This window comes from Plectropomus leopardus, chromosome 23 (genome assembly GCF_008729295.1).
Source record: "Plectropomus leopardus isolate mb chromosome 23, YSFRI_Pleo_2.0, whole genome shotgun sequence".
NCBI classification, from domain to species: Eukaryota; Metazoa; Chordata; class Actinopteri; order Perciformes; family Serranidae; genus Plectropomus; species Plectropomus leopardus.
In genome coordinates this window covers 6,024,600-6,037,748 of record NC_056485.1, presented here as the reverse complement: position 1 = coordinate 6,037,748, position 13,149 = coordinate 6,024,600, and the positions used below count along the sequence as shown (strand labels likewise).

The 13,149-nt window shown below is 39.5% G+C and overlaps 1 protein-coding gene across 1 annotated transcript in view; it reads left to right on the top strand.

Moving 5' to 3' along the window:
• Positions 1 to 13,149, top strand: part of fgf11a (fibroblast growth factor 11a) — an 89,072-nt gene that overhangs the window by 63,468 nt on the left and 12,455 nt on the right. The window contains exon 3 of the mRNA XM_042512263.1: positions 227 to 330. Coding sequence (XP_042368197.1) covers positions 227 to 330 — 104 coding nt within the window. The remainder of the gene's footprint in view (positions 1 to 226; positions 331 to 13,149) is intronic.

Below are 13,149 nucleotides of genomic sequence, written 5' to 3'. Positions count from 1 at the left end.
CCTAAATCTTCCTCTCCTAATCCCTCACTGCCTCTCCGTCGCTCTTTTTCACACACTTTTCCCGTTCGCCTCTGACAGATATACTGTACAACAGGGAGGATGAAATAGGAGACAGTTGGAAAGCAATTGTCTTTTTATGCCACGAGGAAACCCTGTGAGCGTTTAAGAGAGAGAATGATTGCTTTAACACCACTCAATCCCTCTCTGTTTTTCTGTTTTCTTACAGTGCAGTTCAACTTGATTCCTGTGGGGCTCAGGATAGTGGCCATCCAGAGTACCAAGACAGGGCTCTACGTTGCCATGAACAGCGAGGGCTACCTCTACACTTCGGTACGGTCAGCACATACAACACAGTAACACTCTTTAAAGCCTGGTTGAAAACTACCACTTGCTTTGTAATTGCTTGTGTGACAGCAACATAATCAATATCAGTTTTCTTGTGTTAAAACTTTAAAAACTCGAACAAACAGGTTTGCTTTCTTTTGAAAAGAAAGATGGGGAAAAGGCAATGAGCACCTTGGCATGAAATGTTCTTCAAATCGCTAGAAATTATTTGGACAATTGTTAAAAAGCTATGGAAAAAAATACCAAAACCTGCTTTATACGTTGTCATAATTCTATGTTTAAAAACATTTCACAAAATCATTATTACTTTTAAGCAGTCTTCAAGGTAATGTCCTTGTTTGTTTTTTGTCTGTTTCTGTTGTTGTTGGTGGTGGGTTTTTTTTAGCTAACTTTTAGGGATTTTTTTGTTGTTGTTGTAGTTTTTTGTGCTAATTTTGAGGGATTTTTGGGGGACGTTTTTACATTTTTTAGTTTTTAGGGATTTTGCTCATTTTTAGTGATTTGTTGTGGTATTTTTTTTTACTTTTTTTGCAGGAGTTGGGGTCATTTTTTCTTTATTTGCTCAGTGCCTAACCATGTTTTTTAAAGAAATTAAGCCAACTTGCTCAGGTCTCAAAGGGTAAATGTTGTAGTAGAGTTTGTTGAAATGGAAGTTATACAGAAACATTAAGAGTTAGTGAAAGCTTGTGTGTGATAGCCTCTCACACACTACTTAATTTTGCCCTTAAAAGTCACTGAAAAACAAAATAGGCCTCTGCATTTATTATTCATTCTCATACTATAGCTGGTGAGGAGTGTGTCTGGACATTTAAAAATATCAAGATATATATTGTGTATCATGATATAGCGTTAAAATATTGCAATGTTATTTTAAAGCCATATTGCAAAGCCCTACTGCCCTCCTACCTGAACAACATGCAGTGATTGACAGCTGTGTTGGAGTGAGAGCCTCTTCTCACTGTCTGTCTCCATTTCTTTCTTTTTTTTTGTCGGTTTTCCTCTTCCAAATTCCTTTTTTTTTTTGTCAAAAATTGTATGAACATTATCTTCTAATTCCTCTAATCATGCAATTTCCTTTTCCTTTTCGAGATATGTCCTATAATTGTAGTATGATATTAGCAATGAAGTCACCTGATGCAGTCCACACTCCTAGTATACTACAAGTATCTCACACACAGAGCGTCACATGACTCAGTGCTGTTGTCTAGGACCATCTGAGACAAAGACTTTCCCCCCCAGCCTGGTTTCCTTTTATTCAAACAGTGACAGGCTGAGGTGGTAACATCTGAAACTGTGGCTAATGTCTGCATGCATCTGCGCATCAAACACTCTCCCACTCTCGGTCACAGCAGCACTTGTACACCGCAACTTGTGAAACAGCTCACATGGCGCTTCCGGAGAGTTGTTTCGCATTGATGTGCGGAGAGAAGCGGCGCAGCTGAGGCACAGATTTGAGAGGTAGATGGAAGAATAGGCGAGGAGACAGAGGGTGGATCAGAGTGCACTCTATCAGGATGCAGAGAAAAGCTCTTTTTTTCAGCCTTTTTCCTCTTGGCACACAGGCAAAGTGTGTGAGATCTTGTTTGAAGTGCATCGGTGCGCTCACTTCAAAGTCCATCTAACGCTGCCTGCATGCATACTGCCAGAGACGAGGAGAGCAGATACAGGGTTTCTGTGAGGAGGAACAATGGGAAGTCAGCCTGGAAATAACACACGTACACTGATATGCACAAAGGCTGCTGCATTTACAGTATGTGAGCAATCCATTGAAACATGCACATGGTCCTTGATTCTGGCAGCTTCTCACTTTGCCAGTCACAAACTGCAGCGAGACGTGACTGAAGTCTTGAAAGTTCAAAGCCCTTCTTGGTCCAGAAATCACATAACATGACTTAACCCTTTGAAACCTTAGTGGTTTAGCTTTATTTCGGTTAAAAACATGGGAAGAAGGCAATGACCAACTTAAGAAATGACCCACAAAAAGGAAAACATTTCCAAGAAAATTATCTGAAAATTACAAAAAAATAACAATAAAAAAGGGAAATTACCTGAAAAATTGCTAAAAAAACAAAACAAAAACAAAAACCTCCATATTCATTCTTTGACATATTTTTTAATACATTATGATAATAATTATAAATATAGTAGTCTGGATAATTTTTAAATAATTTTTTCTTTCTCTCCCCCCTCTCTTTTAAAAAACAAAAAAACAATTTAGTGCTTCTTTCCTTTTGTTCATGTTTTCAAAAGAAATTAATTAAAGAAAAATATTTGCAAATATTTGGGCCATTTCTTGTAAGTTGCCTTCTTCCCATGCTTTTGAAAGAAATCAAGCCAATTTGCTTGGGTTTCAAAGGGTTAACCACAAAAAGTCTCAACCAGTGTCATTGTCATTTGCCAAAATGTCAAAAGTAGCCCAAATCCATATTTTAACCTAACTCTAAACCTACTGCAACCATAACCAAAAAACCAAAACTTTTCCCCTAATGAGCCCCAGAAAATGGTCCTTGCACATGACTTTTCCAGGGCTTGGAACCCCCCTAGACAGTAAGAACCTTGCGCACACACACACACACACACACACACACACACACACACACACACACACTCACACACACACACACACACACCAGATATAGAGGTTATACTTACCCAGGCATTCTCCTGACAGAAGAAAGGTGACCCATTTTCACTAAGGGAAAGAACCACGGGGAAAGAGAGAGGGGGAGAGGGGGAAGGAGAAAAATGCTTGAGAAAATCCCTCTGAGATGAGAAAGGAGGGAGGACAATGGAGATGAAGAGGATTTTTCCCCTTTTCTTACCTTAAACTACCTGCTCTGCTATTGTTTCTGTGCAAATGGGAACACCAGAAAAAGAGAAAAAGACAGAGAACAGAAATAGAGGAGGAAGGCATGTTTTGCGCTGGTTGCCCTCAGGGTCCGGAGAGAGGCGGTGCAGAGCCGTAACACCCTGTTATGCAACCGTTAGCATGTGCAGGGAACAAGGCCCCTGCATCATCCCCCAAAGGGTAAGGGGAATTTTAGCAAGCAGTCAAAGAAATAAACTCAATGTCAAATCTTAACTCGATCGCGTCAAAACCGCAGAAAATATTTTGGTGCCGTTTCAGGTCACGGGTACGGGTTTCCTTTTGCTTTCTGTAGTGGAAACTGCACTGTGGGACTGTGAGAGAAGGGGAAACTCTGTTGTTGTTTAATTTCTTATGTGTGCTTTCTTTAAAGATTTATAATGAAGGAGATGTTTGAGATAATGGCTGTTTTTGTGGTTTGCATTGCAGGGAGAGGACAGAATGAAATAGCAAGTGTAGGAAATGAGACAAGAGAGGGGCTGATTCTACTTTAAAGCTACCTACCATGGTCAATTTTTACCTACTAACAGTAGACCAAATGACTATATATTTGTGTGAAAAGGTTGCTTATAGTAACGAAAGTGAGAAAAACTACAAACTTATTTGGCAAGTTGAGCTAAGTTGTACAGTTGTTTTAGTGTTTTTCAGCTCCTTGTTTTGGTTTCTTGGCTTCAGCTCTCACCAGACTTGTTTTTGAATGCGTTTGGCAACTCCTTACTGCAAAAAATAAGCACCAAACAGCAGACTGACAAAGCTAGCAAGTAGCTGGTGAACATGGTGAAGTATTTAGCAGTCGTACATATGTTCTTTAGGATTTGGCGGAAAATTAAAAAGGCCTAAAAGGAGAGCCCTATATTGGACTTACATTATGTGTAATGTGTAAATAAGAGGTGCTTTACGAACAAGTTTACAGCGTGTTTCTGCTGCCCCCTAGTGGACAAAAATAAGGTCATTCAGGTTTAAAGAGGTGTTTACATAGTTACAACTCATCTCCTGCACATTATGTTGGAGCGCCTGTGTGACTTGCACATTAAAAATGTATGAACTATCACGTTAACAGTGAATAATTTCTCACATTCAACTGCGCCGCTGTAATTATTTAAATTTCCACTACCAGTTAATTATATTTTTAATATAATAATTCTATTATTAACATTTAAAACAATACTCTGTTTAACTTTATTATAGCAGTACTTTCTTTAATTTTATAACAACAGACATTTTTTAACTTTATTGTAATGGTACTGTGTGTAGTTGTCTTATAACACTACTTAATAAACTTTTTTTATGAAAAGGCTTTAACAATACTTTTTTTTTTTTTTTTTTACTTTATTTTAACTGAACAGTAGTAGTAGTAGTAGTAGTAGTAGTAGTAGATATTATTTACAGAACAGGCCATATCCCCCAGCCCTAGCTTTGGTGACCTTTTCAATATTTAACCAAGACAATGACCTTCCCTTACCTAAACTGTGAATGTTTGAACATAACTTTAAAAAGTTTAATCAAGATAGCAAATGAAATACACTGAAAGTAAATGGTTTGGAAATAATTTGGAGTATGCCAAATGCATTAATTCATAATGTTTTACTGGATATGTTGATTAAAAAGGTAATACGGGTGGCATTACATTGGAAGGTAGTACAGTTACTGCCCCATTATTTCCTTCCTCTGACTTAAATCAAGGAGTATTTTCCAGCAACATCAGAAAAAAACGTCATGTAACCAGCGTGGAGAGGTGTTTCCTCTTACCTTTTTGTAGCAATAACAAAGGCTCACCTCGGCTGCGGCAGTGTTCCAGTGGCTACTCAGCATTAATCTTTCATGGGCCTCCGTGGTAGACGTGTTCCCTTCTGCAACCGCACACACACAATCACACTCGCAAGCAGATAATTACAACACTTATTTAAAGGATTTGAAAATGAAGTACCCTCTCCCAGCCGTACATTTGCCAGTAATGGCTCAGAGAAAAGAGGAAAGTAGTTTTCCAGCTCGGCCTCCTTAAGCCCCATCATTTATCTTGATTTATCAGATGCATCATTCTCATTTAAAGCTGGTTGTTGTTATTTTCCTCATGTATTATCTTCAGTAGTTTCTGCTTGTTCTGATCTTATTCATATTCTGCACTTCATGGCTGCCACAACTCATTTTCCCCACGAGGATCACTGAAATTGCATCTAATCACCTAATCTAATTTAATAATGTCACCTTTTATGAATATTTCAAATATTTGTTGTGACCTCAGTTTATCTTGCAAGCTAATTAGAAAGCCCGGATCACAGCACACTTCAGTATTTTTTATAACTGTGTAATGATGTATTTTATTTTGCTGTTTGATACTTTATATGTGAGAAACTAGCATTTCAGGAAGAAAAGAAGTGATCGGAGGATGACAAAGTCCCATAAGCAATTTTTGGTAAAAGTCACTGAATCCCAATAAGATGTTTCTTATTCTCCTGTTCCTAAGTTGAATATTTGTTCCCTAAAATGTTTTCAGAAACATGTTTTAGCTTACCATTGAACTGTAATATCAGATCCGGCTAGCTGCCATTGTGCTGAAATGGTCCCATTAAGTTACCCAACAGCGAGATGTTGGTTATGCATCCTGGTAGTTTTTAGGTTTTTCTACACTTCTCCAGAAATTCAGGCACACCAATGCCACAATCCTTTTTTTCTCTGTTTTCTCTGGTCATGTAGTAGCAATTTCAGAAGTATTTAACCTAGTTTTATGGGAAATACTTCTTTAAATAATAAGGTTTTAGTAAAAATGCATGTTTTTGGGCAGCACAGAGCACGCAACTGGATAAATAAGACTTGGATTATATTGTACATGTTGTGTTAGAGTTTGTAAATGTTTTCATATAGTTTTGCAGTTCTTAAACGTGGACTCCGTTTACTCCAATTATCAAGAATTTTGGATTCTTTGTTCACCGTAGAGACATGCAGGAAAAACAGATTTTGCTGTCATGGGAAACACCAATCCGGAGGCTTGAAGTTGAGAGACTGTTCCAGAAATATGTCCAAAGATTTTAAAACAAATGTGCTGCTTTTCTTTATAATTTACATGTCCTCAGACAAAAATTGAGGAGAATTGAAATTCCAGTTCGACTTTAATACACAACAAATATCTACTTACTTCAGTTTGCACAGTGGTGATTCCCTAGCAAACACACAGCATGAATTATTGATCACATGCAAGCACGGTAAATCCCCCAGCTCCCCTCTTTGGCTACGTTTAACCAGACGACGCGCTTAAACCTCCAGACACATTTAACACAGCGGCAGCGAAGGCAGCTCCTGCCAGGACAAGGGGAAAAATAAACAGGAATTACTTCACTGAATAGTTTTTTTCCACTCTGGAGTGTTGATTCACCTTAGTGAAGAAGTAGGCAGCCAAACATCCCGGTTCAGCCCTGAGAGATATTTAAGGATCACCTAAGCAACACTTTGCTGCTTCTTTTAGCACTCAGGAGAGATAGAGAAAGAGAATAATCTACTGAGAAGAAAAAATACACTTCTAACGCCTTAATCTCTTTGTGGATTTGTGAGTTGGTAAATAAAAAACAAAGGGAGTGAGACGGAAATGATGGTGCAAATGTCCTTTTGTCCTTACACGAGCCTCTTGTTTCGGGAGGATAAAACGAGATGATAATAGAGTCGAGACAGAGAAAAGAGGAGTGAGTCACTGCAAAGCATCAGTTTTTCAGCATTAGCACTGAAATGTGCAGGATGGGAATGTACTTTTGTTGAAAAATGAGACACCTGACGTGACATTTTTGACCTTTTCATACATGCAGTGCAAAGTTTCCATATGTTTATATGTAAGACAGACGTGAATTTGTATTCAAGGCCACTTCAAACTCCTTGAGGATAAGGGAGGCATTTGACTGACAGGACAGGCTGGATCTCACCACTAGTAACAGCAAACAGGGCTGATTGTAGTCGCTGTCTTGAGAGGAGGAAGATGGAAAGAGAGAGGAGGAGCAGCAATGGATGCTGGGAGGGAGAGAGGGAGAGAAGGAGAGAAGGATGGCCTGACAGGCCCAGACTCGTAGCGAACATAACGTCTCCGCTGGGAGCAACAACCACCGCCATGCTCATCTTTCTCCTCCCTCTGTCTCACTTGTACAGCTTTTACTCGCCTGTCAGTCTGTCTTGCTCCCCGTCCGGCCATTTGTGTCTGTTGGCCTCTCGTGTGGTTTGTCTTTTTCTCTCCTCTCCACCATCACCACTTTTCCTCCTCCCTTGCTTTTTGTCACCCCGCGAACCTCTTTTATTCAGAATATATATCCCTGTCTTGATGTGTCCCTTATCTGCTGTCCTCGCTCCGTCCTCCAACTCTCCATTCTCCTTTCCCCTCTCTCCCTTTGTCCTCCTTGTCCTGAAACCTCTCGCAGTCGGCTATCACATATTTTATTCTTTCTATTTATTTTACCATTCCTTTAACCCTTTGTCACCTGGATGGACATCACTTTTCTTGCTGCATTCAGGCGCCTTTTACAAGCTATTAAACCTTTGAAGCCTGAACAAATTGGTTTGATTTCTTTTGAAAACATGGGGAAAAAAGTTTTCAAAAATTAGAAAAAGGTGACAAGAAAATAATGTAAAAAGTCGTTTTAAAAAAGATGGGAGAATTATTTAAAATATACTTTTTAAATAGGAAAAATATCCAGAAAACTACATTCATAATTATTATGAATACATATTTATAATTACATTTCAGGGGGAAAAATGTATGTATATATATTTCCTTCAGAACCTTTTGGGGTCATTTTCTTGCGTCTTTTGTTTTTATTTTTTTTGTATGTTTTCAGGCAGTTTTCTTGCTCATTGCCTTCTCTCCATGTTTTTGAAAGAAATCAAAGCAGTTTGCTCAGGTTCAAAGGGTTAACTGCACCTTCTTCGTACATAGAATATATGTTAAGACAAATCTGTCTCAAGGACATAACCAATATCTAAAGCTAATATGATTTGACACTAATGTAAAGATAACATTTATGACTCATTTAAATACATTTCCATGACGACGTTCTCCTTCGTATTTTGACATTGATGAAGCATCGCCGCAGACACCAATTAAGTAATGTTAGTTAATGTCTTCCCTTTAAATGCTGGCTCAGCATAGTGCCAAAACAGAGACAGCTGCCCCAGGTGAATTTTAATTGTAAGGGCATAATACAGCAAGTACAGGAGACATGTAGGCGGCATGGTTTGGGATAACATTCGGCAGCACATATCCAAAACATGACTCATGCACTGATTAAAACTGTAAGACTGAAGGCAGACATGGAGATATGAGTAATTGCACAGTCGGTGCTTAAAGGTTCTGAATGCAACTTTCAGAAAGTCCTTGTTATGAGTGACAAGTCTTGCTCAGGCTGTGTAGTGAACTGCAGTCAGCTGCCTCTCGGACTCTGTATGCACGAGCAAACACGTGGACATCAGCCAAACCAGTGATGCAACATACAATAATCGACTGGGTTCATGTTGATAGATTGCTAGGGGGAAAAAATTACCATCATATTTGAATTAACGTTACTGTCTGCAGTGTTCCTATATTTAATTTGAGCTTGCACTATGCAGGATACTTCATCAGCAAACATTACAAAGCAACCAATGACAAAACCATGCCACCTAACTAATTTTCAGCTATCTGGCTAACCTAAGCTTACGCTGCGTAGATCTGGTGTTAGTGGTAATGTAACATTAGCTGATAAAGTTATGTGCAAACCAGCCCTGAAATTCTGGTTGAATTAGCTGATGTTATCCACTCAATACAGCATTTTGCATATTTTGTATTTCGAGTCCTAAAACCCAGATATTTAATGGTAAGGAAACATTTTAGCGCTCCTGGTTCCTTCATGCTGAAGTCAATGGGTTTCTTGAATGGGTTGTTGATCAGATGCCTTAAATAAAGATTATCACATTCATTTTTTCTATATATACTTTTTTAAATTAAATATAAAAACATATATTAAACAAAGTTTTGTGTTGGAGTTTGTTATATTCCAAATTCTAAATGTTGGCAGAAAGATTTTCATGTTTATTGTAAATGCATATCGGTTCCAAATATTGGTTTGACCCCTACCTAGGACAGGTGTAGTGTCAGAGAGGAAAGACTGAGCATATGTTCTCACAGATTCCCACACAGTCCGTCTAAGTGACCCACATCTATATACTCCAGCATTTCACTTTGCCGCAGTTCAGTGATGATAATACTCGGTAATAACTAAAGCCTGACTGTGTGACGATTTCATGCACCAACAGAAACTTTGTCAGTGCGGCTCCGAATAGTCCAGCTGTAAGAACAGAGAGGCCAGATGGGCTGTGTGTATCCATCTGTCTTTACACATCCCCAACGATACACACCTCTTCATCATTCTCTCACTTCACCTCTGCAGTACCTTCATTCATCTGGTCTCTGTACATTATTTTAATACCATCATGTCTTAACACCCATATCACTGAAGAGCAAATCATTTTCTGTGATCAGTCATGTATCCATTGTCTCCAGAATTTCAGGCACAAAGATTGTACTTGATGTTAATACAGGAACAAGAACCAGGTCTCTGCAGAGGTTTTGCGTTGCTCCTGGAGCACCGGGGCATCCGGGAGTAGCTCAGCAGAGGTTAATGGTGGGGGGAAACTCCTTGTCATGGCTCCATTGTTTGAAGCGCTGGGACCCGCTTACCTGTGGGCACCTCCTGAAAATTGCTTTCTGATAAAAATAGTGTTCAGCCATGGACCTGGCCCACTTTATTAGCCGTGTGCTCTGGAAAAGCCTCCTGGGTAGAGAAATGGCAGTGGAGAGGGAGGAAGGAGTGATGTGTGCATGGTGGGAGGGGGGTCGGAACGCTGTTTTGAGATGTTGTCAAAGGCACACACACGTACACACATACAGTATTCACTCCCCTGTGCAATTTAGCCACCCTCCACATCCCCACAAACACACATGTGCAGCCAGGTATAAACAATCTGACAGAGGCAGGCAGACATAATTGGGCCGGACTCCGATACCCGGGACCAGCTCTGGCCAGACTTTACGCAGTTAACAGGAGAAAGTTGGGCAAAGTAAAACTTTACTCAGCAGGATGACATTGTGGATCTGTACTCAGAGGATAAACAAACGCATCACCACTTGTGACCCAAAACTGAAAATCATTGGTGGGGTGGAAGGGAGGCAGAAAAAAACATATTCTGCCTCTTTTTCAAAGTAATTTTAGGGGAGAACAAACATGGCTACAGCTTGTGCATGAATAGCATGTTCGGATGTCTGAGAAGATGCAACAGTGTTCAGTATTTAATGTACACCGTTGTCCAAAGAGGGTTAAAATGAGTAAACTTACCAACATTATAAAACTCAAGACTTCTCCATTCAAGAGGACCTATTATGCTTGTCCTTCTTTCCTGTCATGCATATAATGTTACATTGTTAGATATTTATATTCAGTGTGGCCAAACTTTCAGATAATGAGGTAAATGTAGGTTAAAGTAATCTCCTTGAAAAAAAACCTCAAGCTTCAGGCTGTTCCGGAAACATGCTAACATCAGAAAAACCTATAATCTTGGTTGTCAGTATTGTTATTTTCACCCAAATTTTAGATCATATTTGTGCTGGAGCATGTCTGGTTGTGTAGATTTGGTTTAGAGGCTTTCATTTGGTTATTTTCATTTTAGGGTAGAATTTGTCACTTGTTCGAGTAGAGCTGTAAACACAAGAATGAACCTGGATTTGTTCTGTATAGTTACCTTTTAAGAAGATTTCTGTCATCATGGCCAGGGCTGAGCAATAACCCTTTTTGTTTTGGTGTTAACTTGCACAGTAAACACATCACAAACGACTTTCATATTGCTCCTAGAAAGTGATTAAATAAATTGTTGCTATATTCCATCTGTCTTGTGCCCACCATACTTTTAACTTGAGCCAATCAGGCAGAGCCCACACCATTAGGCACTGTCTGAGCAGTCAGAACATGCATGCATGCAATTGAGGTTAATTCAACTAGTGTGTCTGTGACAACCAATCACATCTGTTACAAGAATATGACATACCTAGGCAATGGGGTTAAATAAGATTAAAGTTTCTGTCCCTTCTTTGTTCAGAGTTGCTCTCAGAATTTTTATTAATCGGCCCATCAGTTAATTGGTCCCCCCCCCCAAAAAAGCCATCTTCCAATATCTTGGAATCAGGAGAGACTATGTGGTACTATGTGGTATGTGTATACTGAGTACACTCAAAATCTTTTTATCTCAAGGAATAATGTAATTGTGATATTTAGCAATGTTATTGCATTTTTTTCTCTGTCTTGTAGCCTTAATGGCTACAATAAACACTTTATTGAAGAATTGGGAGTCATCATAGTAATGGTTGACAAAAAGAACTTAGTTGCTTACTTAGCTGATATAAAGACAGAAGCCCAGAAAGCTGTTGTAAGTAAATTGTGCTTGCTTCTAAAACCAAATATTTTCCTCGTTACCTTCCTCTTCCATTTATCAATTTAGCAGTTCTCCTATACCTCCAAATTGTGTCTTGTTCAGTCTTTCTCCCTCTCCCCCTGCACTGTTGTGTGGCCTCCTCTAAGCTCCTCACTGGGGACTCCTTTAGAGAGGCACCCGCCGCTAAATAGGGAACACCTCTGCTCACATGATCAACCTCAGAGAGGAGGGAAAGAGGGAGGGGATGAAGGGAAGGGAGCTATGAGGAGTAGATGAGAAATGAACGATGGGGGAATCGGGAATGGGAGATTTGGGGCATCATGAAGGATGAGGAAGTGGAGGAGGAGGTAACATGAGATTTCATATCCACCTAAAAATGCCACAGCTACATCCAGAGCCAAACCTTGCTGCATTTTGACAAGAGTTACAGCTGTCTGGATGAGCTGAAGCGGTAGAGCCTCGTTCTGCATGCTGATCGGTTCTAACAAACACACACAGGGTCAAATACACACAAGTAGACAGGGATACATGCACAGGTGTGTAGGTAGATATATCTTATACAATATTTTTATAGGATATCAGACATAATAGGGTAGAAAACATTCGAATACACTTTTTACTGCTAATTATGTCCTATAAGTGGAGTTGTTCTTTATGTGTTTGATGCTGTGTCATGTCGCACAAAAGCAGTTATATGGGATGGATGGTCTTCGATGATATAGTGAGGTACCACATTCATCATCACACTGTGTTCTGTAACAGCGAGCAGTTCCTTCCTCTGTGGAGACTGGCAGAGAGAAGGTGTGTGTGAGAGGGAGAGCGTGTGCGTGTGGGGATGGTCCCTTCAAGATATTTAGTTCACTGGTTTATCTGCATAGCTACTGTGAAGAGTAGGTCACAGGATTGTGCAGGGCCGAGGATATACTTGGAGAAGTTAACTTATGAAAACAGATGCACTAAAACCAGGCTGTAGAGTTGTGTTTGTGTCCACCTGATAAATATAAGTCCAATGTTCACTTTCTCTCAACTCTGTTTTCATCTGCACCAACTACACCAAGGAAAATATGCTGCTCTGTATCTGCTAAATGCTCCACTTTGTTCACTAGGTAGTTGCAAAATTTGTCTTTTGTATCAGTCTGCATTTTGGTGCCTGGCTTATAGCTTGCAGTTGTATGCTGCAAAGCTGAAATAATGACTTAAAAGACACTATAAAGCCCAGTAGAGCTGAGACCTGAGTCAGGGGATATATACTGTATATATGTTAGGAAACAGGTTAAGTTAATGATATGACATGGTGAGTTATTAGCTAAAAGTTTCAGCTCGCAGCAGGGGAGGGAGAGAGCAGCAAGGACACCTCTTTAAACAGTTCAGCACCTTGGAGAGCGCCAAAACACAGCCATGGTAAATAGTAGTTTTCCAAAATAATTCCATGTGTAAATTTGATTGTTATTATATCACATCACAATTATCTTTATATCCAGTGCTTCTTAACAAAATGCATTGTG